The sequence below is a fragment of the Hemitrygon akajei genome, chromosome 23 (assembly GCF_048418815.1).
Source record: "Hemitrygon akajei chromosome 23, sHemAka1.3, whole genome shotgun sequence".
Lineage (NCBI taxonomy): Eukaryota > Metazoa > Chordata > Chondrichthyes > Myliobatiformes > Dasyatidae > Hemitrygon > Hemitrygon akajei.
The window spans coordinates 21,109,578-21,134,649 of NC_133146.1; the positions used below are offsets into that span (position 1 = coordinate 21,109,578).

At 41.4% G+C, this 25,072-nt stretch overlaps 1 protein-coding gene across 1 annotated transcript in view; it reads right to left on the minus strand.

The window, feature by feature from the left end:
- The window catches only part of tspan15 (tetraspanin 15), a 131,202-nt gene that overhangs the window by 67,197 nt on the left and 38,933 nt on the right, over positions 1–25,072 (minus strand). Inside the window, exons 2-3 of the mRNA XM_073026799.1 lie at positions 18,887–19,072; positions 6,474–6,548 (exon numbers count right to left, since the gene is read on the minus strand). Of these exons, the coding sequence (XP_072882900.1) occupies positions 6,474–6,548; positions 18,887–19,072 (261 nt within the window). The remainder of the gene's footprint in view (positions 1–6,473; positions 6,549–18,886; positions 19,073–25,072) is intronic.

A 25,072-nucleotide genomic window follows, 5' to 3' on the forward strand; every position in this document is an offset into this window, starting at 1 on the left:
AGGAAGGGTAAAACGAGAGAACACACACCAGTCCTCATAGAGGGATCAGAAGTGGAAAGAGTGAGCAATTTCAAGTTCCTGGGTGACAACATCTCTAAGGATCTACCCTGACCCCAACATATTGATGCAACTACAAAGAAGGTATGAAATGGCTCTATTTCATTAGGAGCTTGAGGCCATTTGGTATGTCACCAAAGACCCTCACAAATTTCTACAAATATTTCATGAGAGCATTCTACTCGGCTGCATCACCATCTGGTATGGGGGGGGGGGGAACTATATAGGATCGACATAAGCTGAAGAAAGTTGTAAACTCTTGTCAGCTCCATCATGGGGCCTAGCCTCTCCGGCATACGGGACATCTTCAAGGAGCAATGCCTGAAGAAGACGGCATCCATCATTAAGGACCCCCATCACCCAGGACATACTCTCTTCTCATTGCTAGGAGGAACAGGAGCCTGAAGGCACACACTCAACAATTCAGGAACACCTTCTACCTCTCTGTCATTAGATTTTTGAATGGACATTGAAACCATGAACACTACCTCCCTACTTTTTTGCACTACTTATTTAATTTAACTGTAATTCACAGTTTTTATTATTATTTATTACAATGTACTGCTGCTGCATAACAACAAATCTCAATACATATGCTGGTGATATTAAAACTGATTCTGATTCAGATTCTGACAGCATATCTTGAGGATTGGAGTGATCAGGCAGATAAATATTTTGGGAGTGGAGTTAAGAAAATGATTTAGGGTTGGGGTGGTGTGAACAATGAAGAAACACAAGAATGAGCTTACAATGAAACACTGAGCTTGCAACTTGTTTTTGTATATTATTTCTGTTTTGCAGTATTTTAATCTAACTATTTAATATACATATATATTGATTTACTTGTTTTTTTTCTTTCTATATTATTACATATTGCATTGAACTCCTGCTACTAAGTTAACACATTTCACAACACACGCTGGTGATAATAAACTTGATTCTGATTTTGAATGGTGAATATTTAAATACTCTCCAACAGCATGTTAAGCAGCTTTGGAAATGTTAAACCAAAGTCAAAGCAGGGTTTAGTCCTCTGATTAGAATTTGTTCCATATTCTTGAGGTTTATTTTTGGTTTTTTTTTTTAAATTTTTTTATTTTTATTTTTATTTATTTTTATTTATTTATTTATTTATTTTTTTACACAGTAGAATTTTGTACGAGTGCACCATTTAATGTCACTGTAGAACACCATCACATGCACGCAACACAAATGTGTCACTTGGACATATGCACTGGCAAATATTTTCTGCAATAACTTCAAGTGGCCATCAGCCCCCATCTCTATCAGATTTATCTTGCAGCCAAATAATTTTGACTTACATAATTTTCAAGCAGATTTCTTATCTTCACAAACCACCAAACATGTCTTTTTTTTTCTGGAAGCTATGCATATATTTGGTTTTGCAGTCAGGAAGAATGCCTTAAGTTTTGACTTAAGGTACTGTAATTTATTCCCAGCATCTCTGCAGTTTTCTTAGGTTGTACAAGTTCACATTAGAACCCATTTTGTGTTTAAAATATGAAGTGAGTGTATTAAGCAAAGAACAATCAAATAATGCAGATACCCTGCTGAATGATGTCAACTTGGAATGAACACAAGTGCAGGCTAGTTCCACAGCCATCACATTGCAGAGTGCTGTTTTCTCAGCATTGCACAGTGAGAAATGTCTTTCAGCCTGAAGTGGAATGCCAGTGGAAATGAAATCTGGTATTTGCAATTCCAATGATAGAAAAACAGCTAATGACATCATCCATATAATAGAAGATTATCTGAGCTGGATTTTCAGGTCAGGTGCCACAGATACCAAGTGTAATGCTAGGAGACCTGAGGGAAGAGGCAGAAGGCTTACACAGGGGACCTCCACATGGGTCACAGGTGCCTGAAATACTTCCCCAGAGTCTGAGGTAATGAGTGCTCTAGACGACACCTCACAACTTAATGATCACTGCAGCATTATGAAAGTTGCTGGCATTCCATACTCTAGAAGAAGACACTTCTGTACTTTCTCTACCGGCGATTTCTGCTTCTTCAGAACTCAGACTGTAATCAGCTGCACTCACGTGGCAATCCAGGAACACAGGGCCCCTCCTAAGTTGGGGAAGGAGGAGGGTGAGAAGAGGATAAGCACAACTTTCAAACTAAGATAATCAACTGATACCACCAAGATCCCCTCAGCTGCCTCCTCCAAGTAACCAAGCAATCGCACAGATCAGTGTGGTTTCCATTCAGCTGGAGTAAAACAGACATGATCGTCACTGCACGACAAGGTCCTAGTGCAAAAATGCCTTCTTTGGCCCAACTCATTCATGCCCATCAAGGCACCTTGCTGAGCCCCTTTCCCATATGTCTGCACTTACACATATCCTTTCCTACCTGTGTACCTGACCAAGTGTCTGTTACATGTTGTAATTGAACCTGCTTCTACCACCTCCTCTGTCACCTTCTGCCATATACCTATCGCCTTCAGTGTGAAAAAACTTGCCCTCAGGTCCCCTTCGCATCTTTCCTCTCTCACGTTAAACCCAAGTCCTCTTGTTTTGGACTCCCCTACCATGGGAAGAAGACAGCGACTTTATGAACCTGTATAAGATCATCCCTCAGTCTCCTTCACTCCACAGAAAACATTCCCAACCTTTGCAGTCTCTCCTTTGAACTCAAAGCCTCCAGTCCCGGCAACATCCTTGTCAATCTTTTCTGAACCTTCTCTAACTTAACCATATCTTCAAAATGCAGAAACACGGCATTTTGGAGAGACTCCACAAGTCAGGCAGCTTCTATGGAGAAGAACAAACAGTTCACTTTTCGTACTGAGACCCCCTCATCGGGACTAGAAAGGAAAGAGGAAGTAGCCTGAATAAGGTGGGGGGAGTGAAAGGAGTACAGGTGATAGGTGAAACCAGATGATGGGGGAGGTAGATGGGTGGGGGAGGAGTGATAGTGAGAAGCTGGGAGGTGATAGGTGGAAGATGTAAAGGGCTAAGTAAGAATAAGTCTGATAGCAGCAATGAGAGGACCATGGTGAAAGCGAAGGAGGAGGGGTCTCAGAGGGAGGTGAAGGGCACATGAGCAGAAGAGAAGGCAGCATTGATGGTAGAGGAAGGGCGGCCCATTTTTTTTTTTGAAGAAGGAGGACATCTCAGATGTTCTGGAATGGGAAGCCTCATGCTGAGAACAGATGTAGTAGATACAGTGGAATTGACAGAAAGGAACAGTGTTTTTACAAGATATAGGGTGGGAAGAGGTATAATCAAGGTAATTGTGAGAGTCAGTAGATTTATTAAAGATATCAGTAGACAATCTGTGTCTAGAAATGGAGACAGAGAGATTCACAAAGTGGAGGGAGATGGACCAAGTAAATTTGAGGGCAGGGTGGAAGTTGAAGGTAAAGTTGATGAAATTGTTGAACTCATCATGGGTGTAGGAAGCAGCATCAATGTAGTGCAGAAAGCATTGGGGAGTGTTACTTGTGTAGGTTTGGACTATTCCACACAGCCAACAAAAAGGCAGGCCGAACTGCAGCTTATGGCTACACTTTGGGTTTGGAGAAAGTGGGAGGAGCTGGAAGAGAACTACTTTTGCCAGACGCAAGAAGGTGGTGGTGGAGGGTAACTGGTTAGATCTGTGGTCTAGAAAGCAACAAAGAGCTTTAAATCCTTAGTGATGGGGTATAGACGTTTATAGAGACTGGTCATCCAAAGTGAAAATGAGGCAATCAGAGCCAGGGAACTTAAGAGTGATTGAAGAGACTGAGAGCATGTGAAGTGTCGTTTTTGTAGGTGAGAAAAGGGGACAAAATGGAGTTGAGATGTGTGGAGACAAGTTCAGTGGGAAGGAACAGGTAGAAACAATGGGCTACCTAGACAGTCAAGATTATGGATCTAGGGTGGGAGGTAGAAATGAGCAGTGCAGGGTAAGGGAACTATGAGATTGGTGCAATAGATGGGAGATCTCCAGAATCAGTGATAGTGATGGCGCAGAGCTGTTGAAGGAATAAGTAAGAGGAGATGTCTAAGAATTGCTGCCTGGCCTCAGCGAGGTAGAGGTCAGTCAAACCAAACTACAACAGCATCCTTGCAGTCTGGAGACAGGTGATCTTCCGATCATTCCTGGACACGAGTGTGGTAAACTATGTATACCTGTCTGGACATGCCCCTCTGCTGACTGCTCCTGTGACTCCTCCCACAGACCCCTGTATAAAGGCGATTGGAGGCACTGCTCCTCCCTCAGTCTCCGGGATGCCGTGCTCCCTTTTGCTGCTAATAAAAGCCTATCGCTCACCTCCCGTCTCCGAGAGTTATTGATGGTGCATCAACGAGGAAGGAGAAAAACCAGTGGATGAAAGCACAGATCTGGTGGGGGATAAAGTGTAGGAGAGTTCCTTAGCAGACAGTGGAAATAGAGGCCTGGAGCTGTGGCAGAGCAAGAGACAGGGTCTACAGGTATTGCCACATGGCAGAGAGGGTGTTCCATAGAATCTGGAGGGAGAGGTGTCAGGAGAAGCAGTCAATCGTATGGGATTATTGGTGGGTTCAAACTGGAGGCCATCCTTCCTTTGGTCTGCTGATCAGAGCTGGTCACAATATTCCAGATGCAGTCTCACCAACGTCAGCTATGACATGATGTCCTAACTCTTGTACACAGTGCCTGTCCCTTGAAGGGCACTATGTGATTGTACCACAAGGTCCCCCTCTTCTACAATACTCACCATTTACTGTGCAAGTCCTGCTTTGATTTAATTTCCCAAAATACATCACTTGGAACTTGTCCAAGTTAAATTCTATCTGCCATTCTTTTGCCCACTTTCCTAGTTGTTCAGTATCTAATTGTAACCTTTGACAACCACCTTCCTTTTGACTATACCACCAATTCTGTTGCCGTCCATAAAGTTACTAATCACGCTGCCCATGTTCTCATCCAAATCATAAATATATCTGACAAACAACAGAGCACCCACATCGATGCCTGCTACGCACCACCTTTCACAGGCCTCCAATCTGAAAGACAACCCTGCACCACCACCCTTTGACTCTTTCTGCCAAATCTTCCCAATTTTGGCTACCTCACTCTGAATCTCATGTGATCTCACCTCCCGGACCGAGTCTGGCCGCTACGTTAGCGTGGCCATTAGCACGACGCTATCACTGCTCAGAGTAGGCCCTTCCAGTCCTTCGCACCATGCACCCAACAACCACTGACTGCCACGATCAAGCTAACCTAATTTACAGTGGCCGATTAACCCACGAATCCATATGTCCTTGGACTGTGGGAGGAAACCAGAGTATCTGCAGAAAATCCGCACATTCTGCAGGGAGGATGCGCAGACTCCTTACAGGAGGCACTGGCATCGAACTCCGATTCCCCGAGCTGTAACAGCGTTGCACTAACCACTACACTACTATGGTGATGGTTTCGTGAGAGAGCCTGCCTCCACCACCCATTCAGGCAATGCATTCTAATGGTTGAAAGAAAAGTTCCTCCTCAGAGCCTCTAAAACTCTTAATCTACACCCTCTAGTTTTAGACTTCCAAGTACTGCCATTGGGAAGGGTTTTATACTGTCCATCCTACTGAAGCCCCTCATACATTTGTTCAGCATTCATTCTTTCTATAGTTAATCACCTTTCATTGATTCTATTATGCCTATTGAATATGCCCTCAAGAAAATGAATCTCAGGGTCATGTGTAGTGACATATATATGTGATAATAAATTTGCTTTGAATCTCTACTAAATTCTCCTCAGTCTTTTCCATTCCAAGTAAAATGAACTCAGCCTCTAATGGAAGCACTCTATCCCAGACAACATCCTGGAGAATTTTCTCTCTCCACTCTTCGGTGCAATCACATCCTTCATACAGTGTAATGATCAAAACTGATCTCAGTACTCCAGCTGTGGCTTTGCAAATCCTTTAGAAAATGTTGCATCATATGCTCTAAACTTGTATAGTCTATGACCTAGTTAATGAAGGCAGTATCACATTATCTACCTGGGCTGCTGCCTTCAGAGATCCTTGGATTTGTGACACAGTCTCCTCCTATGTTCCTCAATATTCCCTAGGCCTTACCATTCATTGCTGTTCTTTATTGTCCTCCCAAAATGCACCAAGTCACACTAGGGAGAATTAAATTCCATCTTGTTCTGCCAAATATCCATAATTGGAACTGGAACAAAACTGCCTGTTGTCAAAATCTAAAACAATTATTAGAAACAATACCCAAATGTCTCCATTAAAAATTGAAAATGAAAGGCCATTTTGTGCTTTTTTTGTGTAGAATCATTCTAATTATTCAACAATATTAAGCAAAGGAAAAACAATAGCAAAATAGGGTATAAAAAGGTTAATACAGAGCTTAACAATTCAAAGTCTGCTAATATGCATTATGATCAATTTTGTGATGAAGTATTAATTACTTACCTGATTCCTGAAGATCAATGCTACGATTCCACCCATCAATTCAAGTATCAATCCAATTGTAAGTGTGTAGAGAAACTATGTAGAAAAAGAAAATAGTTCTGTCTTAGTCTTAAACTTTAAAATGCACCAATATTTTTAGAAATACTGTTTGTGAGTTCAGGAAGTGCAAGTAAGGTGGTGATGTTGCTTGACACAGAACTGATAGATATTGTAATTGTGTGAAAAAAATCATGGTAACATCTTAATGTCAGTCTGGTTGACTATGATGTCTCTTATTATCGATATTTTACTTATAAAGCTGATATTTGCTTATTTAGGTAAAGCATTGAATGGCTACTGCAGCAACACAAGAAATTGAAGCAGTTCATTCAGTTTCTCATATGTGTGTCACCAAAGACTTCTAATCTACTCTCCTAAGCAATTTCTGTCTTCCTTCTTCTAAAGTGAACAAAGTACAAGTGGTGCTTCACTTCTCCTCAGAACAAATCCAATGTGGCATAACTGCACTGTCTCTATCAGGTTCACCCCCAACCCCCTCCCAATTGTACTGTTCCACAAGTCAATATGGTGAACCTTGAACAACGGAACTGAAAATACTTGAAACACTCCGCAGGTCAGCCAGCATCTAGAAATTGCATAACATAGCTCAACTCCTGTACTCAAATCCTACTGCAATGAAGATCACCGAACTAATTACAGTACTATCCCAGCTGGCTGTTATATCATAGAGTCATACAAAAATACAGCACAGAAACAGGCTCCTTGGCCCATCTAGTCTGGGCTGAACCACTTACACAGCATACTCCTGTTGACCTGTACTGGGACCATAGCCCTCCATACCCCCTGCTATCCATGTACCTATCCAAACTTCTCTTAATCAAGCTCACATGTACCACCTGTGCTGGAAATTCATTCCACACTCTCACAAGCCACTGAGTGAAGAAGCTTCCCCTTATGTTCCTCCTAAACTTTTCACCTTTCACACTTAACCCCTATCCTCTAGTTGTAGTCCCACCCAATACCGCCATGTTAACTCTCCATTACTCATGTACAAAAATGCCCAAGTTAATAAGCTCTGAAAACTAACATCTTTCAACCTTTCACCATACAGAAGAAGAATTAGAATCAGATTCCTTATGAGTGACATATGATGCAAAATGTCCAGGTTATTATTTTTCTGACAGAAGTGAACGACCTCACATCTTTACACATATTTCACCTGCTAAATATGCTTGAATTCTGTTGGTCTGTCAGCATTGTTTTGGAGCCTCTCTGCATTCTCTTCGCCACTCACACTGACGCCCAGTTTTGTATCCTTTTCAAACCGAGATATCTTACACTTGGTCCTCCTCTCTGTATTATTGAAATAGCTGGGAAAGAGCTGATCTTTCCAATGCAAGACATAAGACATAGGAGCCATATGCCATATGGCTCATCGAGTCTGCTCAGCCATTCAGTCATGGTTGATTTATTTTCCCTATCAATTGCTTTCTCCTGGCTTCTCCCTGAACCCTTTGGCACTCTAATTAAGTACCTATCAACCTCCACTTTAAATATACCCAATGACTTGCCTCCATAGCCGTCTGTTAGCAATGAATTCCACAGATTCACCATCCTCTGTCTACAGAAATTCCTCTTCATTTCTGTTCTAAATGGATGTCCTTGTATTCTGAAGCTGTGCCCTCTGATTCTAGACTCTGCCACCATCGGAAAATCCTCTCCATGTCCACTCCTTCGAGATCTCTCAATATTCGGTAGGTCTCAATTAGATTCTCCCTTATTCTTCTAAACTCCAGCGAGTACAGGCCATGAGCCATCAAACCCTCCTCGTACATTAGCCCTTTTATTCCTGGGATCATTCTTGAGAACCTCCTCTGGACCCTCTCCAAGGCCAGCACATTCTTTCTTAGACTTGGGGCCCAGAACTGCTCACAATACTCCAAATGTGGTCTGTCCAATGCCTTACATGTCCACATGTCACTAGTCACAGCATTCCATTCAAAACCTATCTATTTATTCCTATCCAACTGTTGTCTGTTCTTTAAGCATTCACAATCAATTATATTATTCCAATCCCACTTTCTCTAATTTTAATCATTAATCTTGTATTTTGCACCTTATGAAAGGCCTCCTGAAAGTTCAAAACCACTTATTCCCTCTTATCTAACCTATCAGTTACCAGCTAAAAACAGTCAAACATTTGTTAAACATAACGCCACATTCTTAAATTCCTGCTGATGCTACTACACTGATGCATATTATTATTTTAAGTTCACTGTCATCGTTTACTTTATGATAAATTCTTCTCTACCACTCAGGCTAACTCATCTACAGTTCCATTTTCTCACTATTCTCTCACTCACTTCTCGTAAGCAGTGAAGTTATTTTCCACCTTCCAACCCGTGGAGCCATTTTCTGTTTTTATTTCAAATTTCCAGTTTTGATTTTCAGGAACAGAATATTTGTTTAAATTCTCCGCTGCTTTCTATTCCTTAATTCAATTTCTTCCAGCTCAGTTTGTAAGAACCCACTTGAATTTTCACATATCTGAAATACTTTCCAGTCTATTTCATATTTCTGACTAGATAACTCTTCATCCTTGGTCTTCCTTTGCTGAAATCTGTATTTTTCCCAACTAGTCTTCAGGCCTAGTATTTCTTAGGCAGCATTATACCTTTCAGAACAAAGAACATTGAACATTACAGCACAGTACTGGCCTTTCATCCAGTGATATCATGCCAATCTTTTAACCTGCTCTCAAATCAATTTGACTCTTCCCTTACACATAGCCCTCCATTAACATCCATGTGTCTATTGAAGAGTTTATTAAATGTCCCTAATGTCTCTAAGTAGATCCCCAAGGCCTCTACTACCATCCTTGGCAGGTTATTCCACACACCCACTACTCTATGTGTAAAAAAAATTGCCTTTTGACATCCCCCTATATTTCCCTCCAATCACCTTAAAATTATGCTCACCTTGTATTAGCCATTTCAGCCCTGAGGAAAAAAGTCCTGGCTATCCACTCAATCTATGCCACTTATCATCTTGTACACTTTTATCAAGTTGCCTCTCATCTTCTTTCACTCCAAAGACAAAAGCTCACTTAACCTGTCCTCCTAAGACATGCTGTCCAATCCAGGCAGTGTCCTGGTAAATCTCTTCTGCACCCTCTCTAAAGCTTCCACATCTTTCTATAATGAGACGATTAGAACTGAACACAATATTCCAAGTGCGATCTAACCAGTTTTATAGAGCTGCTACATTACCTCATGTCTCTTGAACTCAATTCCATGACTAATGAAAGCTAACGTACCATACGCCTTCTTACCAGCCCTATCAACTTGTGTTGCAACTTTGAGGGGTCTATGGACGTGAACCCTGAGATCGCTCCATTCCTCTAGACTGCTAAGGATCAACCCTGTGTTCTGCCTGCACGTTTAACCTTCCAAAGTGAATCACTTCACACTTTTCCAGATTGAACTCCATCTGCCACTTCTCAGCCCAGCTCTGCAAACTGTCAATGTCCCATGATCATCAACAACAAAGCTCCACACTCTCCACAATTCCACCAAACTTGTCATCCGAGGCCCTCCATTGGTCAGGGTTGACCATGGATGATGTGTCCCAGCTGTCTACATGATACGCAAGCCAGGATAGTATGATAATGGAGAGCAAGCTGTTGAGTGTCATCTGCAAACTTAGAAATCCACCCTTCCATTTCCTCATCCAAGTCATTTATGAAAATCATAAAGAGCAGGGGTGCCGGAACAGATCCCCGAGGAGCACCGCTGGTTACCGACCTCTGGGCAAAATATGCTCTACCTACTACCACCCTTTGCCTTCTATGAGCAAGCCAATTCTGAATCCACACAGCCAAGTTTCCCTGTATCCCATCCGTCCTGACTTTCACAAGAATCTACTAAGGGGAACCTTAACAAACATCTTACTAAAATCCACATACACCTCATCCACTATTCTAACTTCATCAATGTCCTCAAAGAATTCATTCAGCCTTTGAGGCATGACCTGCTCCTCACAAAGCCCATGCTGACTATTCGTACTCAGACTATACTTCCCCAAATGCTTGTAAATTCTGTCTCTAAGAATCTTCTCAAATAATTTGCCCACCACTGAAGTAAGACTCACTAGTCTAATTCCCAGAGTTATCCCCACTCCCTTTCTTGAACAAAGGAATAACGTTTGCTACTGTCCAATCATCTGGTACCAATCCTGTGGTCAGTGACGATGGAAAGATCATCACCAAAGGTACTGTCAGTTGAACTCATTCTTTGTGTGTTTCCCCCACAGTCAGTCTGTGGTTTTGTATTGCTGTGTGCTCCTGTCCCCGCTCCTGCTCTACTCCGGCCCCTGTATTACTGAGTACTCCGTCTCTCATCTGTTTCTCATTATTACCTGTATTGCTGCCTCCTGTGTCTCATTGTGCTCCACCTATCATCTGCCTCTGTTTATTGCTCAGTGTATTTCAGTCCTGTGTTTTCACCTGTTTGTTGCCAGATTGTGCCAGTGAATTTTCCTGGAGTTCGTATCTGTACTCTGTCCATCTGAATGTCGACTCTATCTGTTTCCCAGTTCTGGTTTTTGGATTTCTCTGGATGTTTTGATCTCTGCGTAAACTTTGACACTGACTTTATTTGCACCTTGGGAATTGTTACTCAATTAATATCTCTGTGTGCACTAAACTGGGTCTGTGAATGGATCCCTGCTCCAACACACTGACAGGTGCAGCAATCTCTTCCCTCACTTCCCGTAGTAACCTGGTATACATCCTGTCCGGCCTCGGGGATTTATCAATCCAAATGTTTTTCAAAAGTTCCAGCACATCCTCTTTCTTTTTTTTTTTTAAATTGGTTTTTTTATGCATTTTCTACAACACTACAAATAAGAAAAAAAACCCAAAATAAAAACGTTAATACAGTGCGAAAATAAACATACAATAATAATATAATACAAAAAAGGTAATTGAGAAAGCACCCAAATTGAAGTCATGTAAAGTTAGAATCCTCCCCAAGCCCCACAGCAAAAAAAAAAAACTCCAGACCAACCACAACACAATATAGAGAATATAAATCAGGACAATCAAACCCCCAAAACTGTAAATACGCTTGAAAACAGAAGATAATAATGCCTACTACCAAAAAAAAAGAGCTGAAAGTAAGGGACTGAAAAAAAAAAACCTTAATTAAGAGGAAGGTTATGAAAGTACTCAATAAAAGGTCCCCAGACCTTATGAAACTTTATATCCGAATTAAGAATTGAATAATGAATTTTTTCAAGGTCTAAACAGGACATAATATCATTAAGTCATTGAGCATGCGTGGGTGGGGCAACATCTCTCCATCTAAGGAGGATTAAATGTCTAGCCAGGAGAGAAGCAAAAGATAATATTCGACACTTAGTTGAACTCAAACGTATATCAGTCTCACCCAAAAAACCAAACAGAGCAGTTAAAGGGTTAGGTTCTAAGTGGTGATTCAGAATACAGGATAAAGTTATAAAAACGTCTTTCCAAAGTTTCTCTAAACCAGGACAGGACCAGTACATATAAATAAGAGAGGCCTCGCCCCTTTTGCATTTATCACAGAGAGGACTAATGTTAGGGTAAAATTGAGATAATTTAGATTTAGACATATGTGCTCTATGAACAATCTTAAACTGTAAAAGGCAATGGCGAGCACAAAGAGAGGTTGAATTAACCGATTTGAGAATCAAGTCCCAAATCTCATCAGATAAAGAGATATTTAAATCATGCTCCCAAGCCATTCTAATTTTATCCACAGGGGCACGCCGTAAGAATGCTAATTTATCACGAATAAATGATATTAAACCTTTACCCAGTGGATTAATAGAAATAAATAAATCCATAACATTTTTCTCGGGCATTTCAGGGAAGTTGGGAATTAAAGGATTGATAAAGTGTCTGATTTGGAGATATCTAAAGAAATGGGCATTGGGCAGATTGAACTTGGCAGAGAGCTGTTGAAAAGATGCGAAGCGATTATCAATAAAAATATCTTCAAAATATCTAATGCCCTTCCTATACCAATCATAGAATGTTGAATCATACATAGTAAGTAAAAAATGATTATGTAAGATAGGACTAGAAAGGGAAAAACCATAAAAACCATAAAATTTCCTAAACTGGGCCCAAATTCGCAAAGTATGTCTAACAAGAGGATTAACAATTAGTCTAGACAAACTACTAGGGAGTGCAGAACCAAGAAGTGCAGAAATAGATAGATCTTTAGTGGAATTCAGCTCCATTGCTACCCAATTAGGGCACTCAGATTGGCTATGAAAAAAAGACCAAAAGATAGTGCAACGAATGTTAGCTGCCCAGTAGTATAAACGAAAATTAGGTAAGGCCATGCCACCCTCTTTTTTAGATTTTTGAAGATAAACTTTATTAATTCTAGAACGCTTATTCTTCCACAGATATGACAAAATAATAGAGTCTAAGGAATCAAAAAAGGTTTTAGGAATAAAAATTGGGATTGATTGAAATATAAAAATTTAGGGAGAACGTACATTTTAACAACATTAATACGACCTACCAGGACATAGATACAGGTGACCATTGAGACAAACTCTGTTTTGTAGTATATAAAAGATTGGCAAAATTTTCACGAAAAAGATCTTTAAACTTCCTTGTAACTGTAATCCCAAGTTAAGTAAATTGATTATGAACTACACATCCTCTTTCTTAACGTCAATATGTTCCAGCATGTCAGCCTGTTTTATGCTGTCTTCACAGACATCAAGGTCCCTCACTAGTGAACGTTGAAGCAAAGCATTAATTACTGACCTTCCCTACCTCCTCTGGTTCTAGGTACATGTTTCCTCTTCTATCCCTGATCGGTCCTACCTGCATACAGACAGAGCTGAACGAGCAATCTCCAGACATCAAAACAACTACGATGCAGTCGCAGGAAGTGGAGTAATGGCTACAGAATTGCCTTGAGTCAGTGGTCTGGGCTCATCTGAGGACCTGAGTGACTACACCAGGTCATTCCAGACTTCATTAAAACAGCTATGGATGAATGTGTCCACCACTAAATTGTTCAGTGTTTTCCCCAATTGGAAGCCATAATGAACAATGAAATCCAGAACAGAGGCATTCAAGTCTGGAGATCAAGAATGCTACAAGAGGTGCAGGTATGATCTCTGGAAAGCCGTCTCTCGGACAAAGTAGAGATTCCGGACAATACTGGAATCAAAGAGGGATGCTCGACAGCTCTGGCAGGGTTTGAATGCCATAACTTCCTACAAAGTTAAATCTTGTGACATTGGCGACTGTAGGGTTTCACTTCCAGATGAGCTCAATGCTTTCTATGTTCACTTTGATCACTACAATAAGCAGGAGCCATCATGCACTTCCATGTCTTCCGATGATCCTTTGGTCTCAGTATCTGAAGATGACATGTGGGCTGCTTTCAAGAGAGTGAATCCAAGGAAAGCATCCAGTCCAGACAGAGTATCTGACCGAGTACTGAAGACCTGGGCTGCTCTATTCACAGATATCTTCAATTTCTTGCTCCGGCAGGAGATGCTCATCTGGCAAGATTTCAATCGTACCGGTGCCCAAGAAGAGTGTGGTAACTTGTTTAAATGACTATCGCCCAGTGGCACTTACACCCACAGTGATGAAGTATTTTGAGAGGCTGGTGTTGAAGCACACCCTGTCTGAATGGTGACGTGAATCCGCTCCAGATTGCCTACCGAAACCACAGGTCTACAGCAGATGCCACCTCATTGGCTCTTCACACAACCCTGGAACATCTGGACAGCAAATGTGCACACATCAGGATGCTCTTTATTGATTACAGCTCAGCGTTTATTGTCATCAGCCCCTCAAAACTAATCAGTAATCTGGGCCTCACTACCCCCTTGTGCAATTGGATCCCGGATTTCCTCACTTGAAGACCCCGGTCAGTTTGGATTGGCAAAGACATCTCCTCCACAATCTGCATCAGCACAGGAGCACCACAGGGCTGTGTGTTTAGCCCTCTGCTCTACTCACTTTACATCCATGACTGTGTGGCTAAGTACAGGTCCAACACCAGATACAAGTTTGTTGATGACACCCCTGTTGTGGTCTAAATCAAAGGTGGCGATGAATCAGCATACAGGAGGGAGATTGAAAACTTGGCTGAGTGGTGTAATAACAACAAACTCTCACTCAATGTCAATAAGACCAAGGAACTGATTGTAGATTCAGGAGAGGGGACCAGAGGACCTTGAGCCAGTAATCATTGGAGGATCAGAGGTGGAGAGGGTCAGTAACTTTTAATTCCTGGGTGACACTATCTCAGAGGACCTGTCCTGGACCCATCATATACATATAATTACAAAGAAAGCACGAGAACACCTCTACTTCCTCAGGAGTCTGCAGAGATTTGGCATCAGAAAAGCTGACAAACGTATAGCTGTGTGGTGGAAGAGGCAGAAGTGTGCCATTTGCCTCCTGCAACTTCTATCTATCCCCTCCTCATTTTCCCACGTGAACTGTGGGCCACCCAGTTGCAGCTCTAGTTCCCTAACATGGTTTGTCAGGAGATGCAGCTGATAGATAGATAGATACTTTATTCATCCCCATGGGGAAATTCAACATTTTTTCCAATGTCCCATACACTTATTGTAGCAAAACTAATTACATACAATACTTAACTCAGTAAAAATATGATATGCATCCAAAATCACCCTCTCAAAAAGCATTAATAATAGCTTTTAAAAAGTTCTTAAGTAGTTTACTTAAATACATTGAGTCCTAACCCCGGCACTTTAACATATCTTACTCCTGGCGGTTGAATTGTAAAGCCGAATGGCATTGGGGAGTATTGATCTCTTCATCCTGTCTGAGGAGCATTGCATCGATAGCAACCTGTCGCTGAAACTGCTTCTCTGTCTCTGGATGGTGCTATGTAGAGGATGTTCAGGGTTTCCCATAATTGACCGTAGCCTACTCAGCGCCCTTCGCTCTGCTACCGATGTTATACTCTCCAGTACTTTGCCCACGACAGAGCCCGCCTTCCTTACCAGCTTATTAAGACGTGAGGCGTCCCTCTTCTTAATGCTGCCTCCCCAACACGCCACCACAAAGAAGAGGGCGCTCTCCACAACTGACCTATAGAACATCTTCAGCATCTCACTACAAACATTGAATGACGCCAACCTTCTAAGGAAGTACAGTCGACTCTGTGCCTTCCTGCACAAGGCATCTGGGTTGGCAGTCCAGTCTAGCTTCTCGTCTAACTGTACTCCCAGATACTTGTAGGTCTTAACCTGCTCCACACATTCTCCATTAATGCTCACTGGCTCCATATGAGGCCTAGATCTCCTAAAGTCCACCACCATCTCCTTGGTCTTGGTGATATTGAGACGCAGGTAGTTTGAGTTGCACCATATCTGAACCTTGTGCAGATGTAGCAATCAGGGAGACAGGACGTCACCCGGAGTTCCCACATCTGACATGAGGAACACCCCACTAATCCTGGATCCATTCCCACCAGCCTCGTAAGGCACTATTAGACAACAAAAGAAAGACATTTACCTTCATTTATCCCTAACACCTTGCATGATCACACCTTCCATCGTTTACCCTATCTGAGACCTTTACTATTGTTCTCTTTTGCCTTCATCTTTTTTTCCTATATCTATGAACTTGTTCATCTCTAAATTTTCTCAAATCTCAGAGAAAAAAATCATTGACTTGTAACAACACCTTTCTCACTCCACAGATGCTGCCTGGGTCTGCTGAGTATTTCTAGATGTTACCATTTTTATTTCATATTTTCAAAGTTTGCTGATGATACTAAACAATTCAGCAGAGCAGAGGATATAAGGAAGGTTCATAGGATATAGACAAGCTAAATAAGTGGTAAGAATATGACATATGGAATATAATGAGGAAATTTGTGAAGTCATCCACCTCCATTGAGAAAACAGAATTGTACACTAAAGATTAGCTTTACAAAAGCCCTTATGTTGGGGTGTTGTCTATATTTTGATGGAAGTGTTCTGATAGCTGATATCTGTGAGGGGAAGAAATGTAAATGTATCTGGAAATTGAAAGTTTTGTTATGCTGAGCAAAAAAAATTTAAATCAAAAAAAGATTAGCTTTATTCATCACATGTACATAGAAACATCAAAATACACAGTGAAACACGTAGTCCGCATGTGTGTTTGGGGGGCAGCCCACAGTGTTGCCACACTTCTGATGCCAACATAACATGCCTACAACTTACTAACTCGGAGTTTGGGATGTGGGAGGAAACTGGAGCACCCAGAGGAAACCCACACGGACATGGGGAGAATGTGTAAACTCCTTACAGACACCGGCGAGAATCTTGAAATGGTGACAGGCTGAGGAATGTTGATGCTCAAAGGGACCCAGGACCTTATGCACAACAAACTGGCAAGTAACATGCAACAAGCAGGTGGGAAGGCTTGTGATACGCTGCCCTTTAAGAGAGGATTTGAATAGAGAGCTAAAGATATCTTGCTGCAGTTACCGTATACAGGATTGTGTTGACATGCACCTAGCTTAAAAGCATGATGTACTCGCCTCAGAGGGAGTGCTAGAGATGTTCACAAGTTTGATTCCAGGGATGGCAGACTTTCCATATGAAGAGAGATCTGTATTTTCTAGAAAGAGAGGTGAAATATTGTAACGTACAATTTTCTTACAGTGCCTGACCGGGTAGACACAAGGAGGCTGTGAGGCTCTTATGGTAAGAGGATAGAGTTGAAAAATTTCTTGCCTCTCAGGGTGGTGAATCTTTGGAATTCTTAACCTCAGAGGCCTGTGGAGGTTCAGTCATTGAATTCACTTCGAGCAGAGATAGAGAGAGTTCTGGATACTTACGGGAGTCAAGGAAAATGGAGCTGACATGGTGGATTAGCAGTGATCTTGAGGAATTGCAGAGCAAGTGTGATGGGGCCAGATGGCTTCCTGCTGCTCCTAATTCTTCTATATTTCTGCAAAATATCCTAATGTGTGTATTGGCAATGCACTCATGTGTCAGTTTAAATTAAACACTCCACTTTTTTTCTGAGGGACTAGTTAGGAAGTCAAGTCAATCTGCATAAGTTTATTTAGATTATTGGTGTAAAATATTTCAGTCCTTATCCTGGAAGAGTATTTTTTTTAAATTTCACATAAATTCACTCATAAATTCACTAATGCATGTAAATGTACAAGGTGAATAAAGTAGATCCCTGAAATGGATACAAGTCAAAACAGTATTGCATCAAAGTTATCCAAGTTTTCCTTATGCTAAACATCTGCAAAAGAGAATCAATTTATGAACAACTGATTATATAGCTGTAGTGCATTAAAAATCTAAGATAAAACCTATCATTGCCTTTGTTAGACCAGGAGAGAAGAGAATTTGACACAAATATATTTAATGTACATTAGATAACATTATCATTTCCAAACAACTAAAAATGATCAGTTATTATATTTCAAGAATTTTCCTTCTAATGCAATCAACCTTTACTAAAAATACAAAATGATTTCCGGCAAAACCTTGTTTAGCAGACTAATCAAATAATGTTCTTTTTATAAGCACACAACAAAGATTACAACACCAATATCAGACAGAACATGTGAACTTGGTAATTGGTTCTGAGGTGCAGCAGATGTTTATATTCATGACCTTAGCAGCAATGACATCTATTTCGCGTCATTATCACCTGAACTTCCCTTGATCTGAGTGTAGCATTCAAGAGGATGTAGCCAAAATGGATGTCAAGAGGATGTCAAGAGCGCAACAGCGCCTCTTTCACCTCAGACAGCTGAGGAAGTTTGGTATGGGCCCCAAAATCCTAAGAACTTTCTACAGGGGCACAATTGAGAGCATCCTGACTGGCTGCATCACTGCCTGGTATGGGAACTATACTTGCCTCAATTGCAGGACCCTGCAGAGAGTGGTGCGGACAGCCCAGTGCATCTGTAGATGTGAACTTCCAACTATTTAGGACATTTATGAAGACAAGTGTGTAAAAAGAGCCTGAAGGATTATTGGGACCCGAGTTACCCCAACCACAAACTGTTCCAGCTGCTACCATCCGGGAAACGGTACCGCAGCACAAAAGCCAGGACCAATCGGCTCCAGGACAGCTTCTTCCACCAGGCCATCAGACTGATTAATTCACACTGACACATGAATTCTGTTATAGTGACTGTCCCGTTGTACATACTATTTATTATAAATTGCACATTGAACATTTAGACAGAGCCGTAACGTAAAGATTTTTACTCATGCATATGAAGGATGTAAGTAATACAGTCAATTCAATCCAATTCAAAGTGACCAGGTTACTTTGAAACCAAGTACAGAGGTGAACATTCAATGCAAAAACAAATTATAAATAGAGGATATCTTACCACATTAAGAAGACACAAGTTATCCCGAAGAGATGCTAGAACACCGATGAAGGAAACCACAAACATCAGAATTCCGAGGACAATCAGGATTATAGCTGGAGCCAGAAAGGCACCTTGCAGTGTTTTGTACTTCTGTCTTTCAACCTCTGCATATATCCCGATACACAGGATTAATCCTCCTATTATCTGAAAAACAACACATTAAAATACATTGGTATAAGATAGCAATGCAGAATTCTGTTTTTGCAAAGACCAATTGGATCCAAATATGTCCACTGTCCTATATACTCTGGGCACGAGGATGATGCCCCACCAGGATTCTTGTAAATCTGCTTTTCAGCTCGTCAATAATTAGCTGAAACTGCCACATAACAGTCCCGTTTATGAATTATAGTGAGACATGGCATGAGAACAGGCCCTTCTCAATCCACTGAGCCCATGACAACCATTAAGCACACACTATACTAATCATATGCCATCACATCTCAGTCTGATTATATCAATCCTTATCTGAAATCTGCATTTTTCATTCTCTGCATATTGCAGTAACTTGATGTTACCCTGCTAGTTTTCAGTTTACCTCGGTTCCTATTATGTCACCAGCTAATCAGAAGGTGGAGCATTTCAAACAAAGAAATCCACTGAGTAAAGGTCGATTATTCTAAGGCAGCAAGGGTGTAATTAAAGTGCCATAATGCCAGATAGAACTTCATCATAGATTTGTAAAGGTAGGATGTAAATATTAACAGAACCATTTGAATTTAGATAATGCTCCAGTATGAAAAAAACCCAAAACCAAACTTAAAAGCAGGCCGCAGACAGACACAAGAAAAATTCAGAGGGGCAGTCAAAGATGTTCCATTGGCTTGTAAGAGCAGTTGTGGAGATCAGATAAAGCTCCAAAGCTTATTGACAAGAAAACTTGTTATCTGCAGTGTAGCAATGGAGAAAGCAGGAAATACAGACAGAAGATCGCAGAACCCACTAGGGCCTCATGAGGAGAAGGGAAAGGTCATAAAGGAATTAACTGCATTAATATTAGTTTTCTCCCATGTGACTACCCAAGGATAGATGTGATTATTGAACAAAACAGTGTGGGTTAAAATGTGAGCTAAGATATATTAAAGTTTCTGAAAAACATGAAGGACCAGTACAAATACTGTACTGGACAGAGACTGTAAGTGAAATGAAAAAAAGGCATAAGGAAGAGGAGGGCATCACTGGTAATATGATTTAGCGAAGATGCAATTAGAAACCACAGTGAATTAGACAGATGAGCCGTTTCCCAAAAGACCCCTACAGCAGAAATCTGGTACTAGCATACCAACTTTTCAACAAGCATTTTTGAAAATGATTGACAAGTCATGAGAAACAATGCAACAATTACAAAAAACAAAAACAACTTTTGATAATCCTTCTGTAGATATTCAGCTCCCTGAAAGTGGAGATACAGGCAAACAGGGTGCTGAACAAAGTGTTTGGCTTGCTTACCTTCCTTGGTCCCTACATTGGATATAAGAGTTGGAGCTGTACAAGACTTTGGCAGCTTTGTACTTGGAATAGTGTGTGCAGTTCTAGGCACCTGGTTATAAGAAGGATGTTATTAGGCTGGAAAGGCCACAGAAAATATGATATGGCAACATCAAGTATGTTACCAGAACTGGATAGGCTGGAAGTGTAGAAGGCTGAGGGTGACCTTGAAGAGGTTTGTAATGTGGGGCTTAGATAAGGTGAATCGTCACAATCTTCTTCTCAGAGTAGGGAAATTTAAAACTAGAGGGTATTGGGTTAAGTTGAGAGGGAAAAAATTTTGAAAGGGATCTGAAGGGCAACTTTTTTTTTTAAACAAACAGTGTGGTGGGTAGTACAAATACAACACGAGGCTTGAGGACCAGGTAGCCTAATCCTGTTCTTTTCTTGGGTTCTTTTTGTGACTCCTGCCACTGAACCTCCATCAGTCACCCCACATCACTGATATTCAAAACAAATTCTATTCATGCAAGTTTTAATGATAGTGTAGAGTTACTATAACTACTTAATGTAGTCACTCCGTTTCTGTGTTTGATGTGTCTGTTTGTGAAGCCCCACACCTGATAACAATTCATCAAGCAGTCTTACAGCTATCCAGTAGTACATTTAGCAATGTATCTTGTAGGCTTCACACAGGATAAGTAGAACTCCTGTATTACTGCTAAAGGATAACAAAGTATACTTTGTTTTGAGAGTTAAGGCTGTACCACGTGATGCATAATAAATCCAGGCACTGATTTAATGCAGGTTTTGTGTAAGAAATTGCATGTTCTCCCTGTGAATGTGTGGGCTTCTCTCAGTTTCCTCTAACACTCCAAAGTCACGCTTGCAAGTTACTTATTATGGTAAATTGTCCACGGTGTAGTTGGAAAACGGGAGAATTGGTGATGAGTTGATGGGCATGGTGAGAGAAAGGGTTGCAGGGAGATCAATGGGGAATGGGCTCTGAGTCCAGCATAGGTTTAATGGGCCAAATGGCCTCCTTCCAGGTCATAAGGAATTATGAAAAATATTAAATGGACAACTCCTTATTATCCTGGAGGGTGAAACTTCCACTCACTATCTAACACAGGAGTTTTTCTTGTTTCAATAAGATCCTTCTCCTTCTTATAAGAGTGCAGCCCCAACTATGCGATCATCCCTCTTAGTCTTTTGCCTCGGAGAGTGAGAGAAGCAAAACTCCTCAGCACACCGGGGAGTACTTGGGTGGAAGAACTGCAAGACTGCACGGCATTGGATTTAGGCTGGATAGTTCATTTTTGACCAACCAGGAGACATGGGATGAATTGTCTCCTCCCGGCACATCATTCCTCCATGATTCAAAGAATTCTAGGATGATTCATTCTGGGACTCAATTTAGTGAAACTTTTTCTGAACTCCTTCCAATACAAGTAAATTCTTTGTAACATAACATGACCAAACTTGTACTTAATAGTCCAGGTGTAGTCAGCAGCAATAGTTTCTTCTTTTAGAACTTCACCCACTTTGCAATATGAGCCAAGATTCCAACTACAGATCTCCCTCCAATCCACCGTCCTCAATTTCTGTGGTATTCTGCTTTTCTATTCTTCCTACCAAAACTGGATAACCTCACATTTATAAGCTTTGTTACATTTTGCCCTTTCACTTAGTCTATCTTTGTCCCTTTGCAGGGCCTGCATCCTCCTCAGAACTTGCTTTCCCTCCTGCCTCTGTGTCGTCGAGAAAATGGTACACTAATTTCTTTCATGTAGTCTGTAAATAGTTGAGGCCCCCAAGCTAATCCCTGTGGCATGCTACATAATAAATTTTCCAGTCAGAAAATAGGCTGCTTCTGTTAATGAGCCAATTCGCTATCCATGCTAACGCATTCATCCAATACCATGAGCTGTAAAACGGTGGTATGCTCAGACACACAGTAACACTGGGTACAACCAGTTGTTTGTCCTTAATGTCTTTTTTTTTTTTTTTTTTTTTTTTTTTTACAATCGCAAGACACTGCTGTTTATCAAGAACATCAAGTTCTACAGGTACCACTAGTCAGTTGCTCAGTTTCAGCCACCGGGAGAAGAGGTGGTGCACAGAGGCGGTGTGTGGTCCAATTGATGGTGTGGGTGATTGCCTTGGATGCCTCTGTTGTGATCACAGGGCCCTGTCGGACATTGGTAATGTAGAATACGCGAGTCCTGCCAAAGGGCTCCAGACCGAAACGTCAACTGTACTCTTCTCCATAGATGCTGCCTGGCCTGCAGAGTTCCTCCAGCATTTTGTGTGTGTTGCTCAGATTTCCAGCATCTGGAGATTTTCTCTTGTTTGTGAGTCCGATTCACTGGGGAGACCAACAGCGGGGGGAGCTGCATGGCCTCGGCTGTAGTGCAGACCAGGCCTTCATGCCAGGGGGTCGCCTGCTGTGACCGCCGGGGAAGGAGCTGCCAGACTGGCTGAACATCACTGGATTCGGCATTGGGTTGGGGCTAGCCCCTCTCATCAGTGCTGCCCTCTAGTGTTCGCTCGATGGAAGACAAGCTGGATGGAATCAGTCTGCAGCTGCATTGTGCAGGATGAGGAACTGCTATAGCTGCGTTCTTGTAGAAACATGGCTCCAGGCCAACATCCGTGCACCATAAATCTACAGGCCATGACACTCAGGGACTTTGGCTATATTATTCATTATTTATTTATTTTTTTGTAACTGTATATTTTCTGCTATCATAATTGCATGTGCTATATGAGCTGTATGCAACTGTTGATAATACGTTTTGCACTCGATGTTATTTCTTGCAACACTAAAACATAAAACTAATTGGAAGAAATACAAGGGCGCCTGGAATGTGAGTCATATAACCCATCATGAATTATTTAAATAAATAATGCTTACTCAAACAATCTATTTACAGTATTACTTAAATATTAAATACACAACACCCCTCCCTGCTTAGCTACAAAATCCAACTCTTTACAATATATGCATTTATGCATTTCAACCTTTACTATATATATATATATATATATATATATATAGATACACAATATACTATATAATACAACTACTATGTATACATCCACAGCACAGTAAATTTTAAATTGTCCCATTCAGGCCTAAAGATTTAATTGCTGGGGAGGATTTCTTACTCTTCTGGGATAAAGTCTTTCCTGATAAGGTGATTCACTCTGCTTGGCAGGTGAGACTTGTGGCTGTGAAACAATCTCAGGTTCCGGGCCTCCTCCCTGGTGGTTGTAGGAGTTAACTCTGGGACTGCAAGAAGTATTTCTGACAGCTCTGGACAGCTTTCTTCTGGAAGTGTCAGCATCTTGAACAGTGCATGGGAAGCTTCACTGGACAATGTGGATCACAATGTGCGAGTACAGTGTCTGACGTCACCATTTCCTTTACTTTTCATTTCTTCATTCCTTTCATTTCTTCCTGATCTGTAGTAATGAGTTCAAGGGGTCAAGCAGAGTAGCCAGGTTTGGCTGTTATTAGTTAAAGTTAAAGTCTGTCCCGAGCCTTATAGGCTCATCAGGCCGATTATGCCAGTTTCCGTGGTGTGAAGTGACTGAAAGTAGAAGACTTCCCCCCACCCCCCCACCCCTGGATAGGATGCCAGTCTATCACGAGGTTAACCCCCAGCATTTTGCCGGTACCCATTTTCAGTTGGGTGGACTGGAGCACTGTGTGGTTAAGTGCCTTGCTCAAGGACGTTGGGGCTCGAACTCACGACCTTCAGATCGCTAGTCCAACGCCTTAACCACTTGGCCATGCACCACACTTTGGCTGTTATATTGATTGACAATCCTAAAATGGACCGCACTTGTGACACATCTTTTGGCTTTAGGGCATCCACTATTGCCTGATTTTTATCAGCATACTTGTGTAATCCCTGTGTCCCAATGATGTAACCACAATAAGTGATGCTTTGTTTAAAGAACTCACACTTGTTGTGCCATGCTCTGAGCCCATGATCTTCAAATCTTTTTAACATTAACTTGAAATTTTGGAGGTGTTCCTTATCATCCTCACCGTTAACAATGATATCACCCAGGTAACAGTGTGTGCCTGGACAACCTTGCAGCACCTGGTCCATAGCTTTCTGCAGATGTGTCTCCAGAAATAAGCCTACTATATCTATAAAGCCCTTTGTGAGTGTTTATGGTGAGAAACATTTTGGACTCTTTTTCCATCTCCATCTGTAGGTAAGCCTAAAAAAGTCCACTTTGCTGAAGTGTTTTCCTCCAGAAAAGTTTGCAAAAACATCTTCTCTCCTGGGCAGAGGTTATTGTACTAAATTGATAGTGAGCTTAAAATCACAGATCCTGACCGATCCTTTCTTCTTGGCTACTGGGATCACTACATTGCCCGTGGGAAAGGATTCCTTCAGTCTCCATGTGAATTGGCTTCTTTATCATGGATGGCATAAGGAACTGGACAGGCTTTGTAAAACTTGGTTGTAGCATTTTCATTTAACCTTATTTTCCTCTTGAGTTTTGAGTTTTCCCAATGGCATCCTTGAACACTGCTTGGCACCATCTAGTACCTTTCTTAATTCACTTTCAGATGGCTTCATTGCAGGGGATATGACATGCAAATGGTGATGGATCTCTAATCAAGTTGTAGTTGTCCCAGTCAATCACACCCCCACAATGCTAGCCCTCCTATTTTTAACCACATATAAGCCC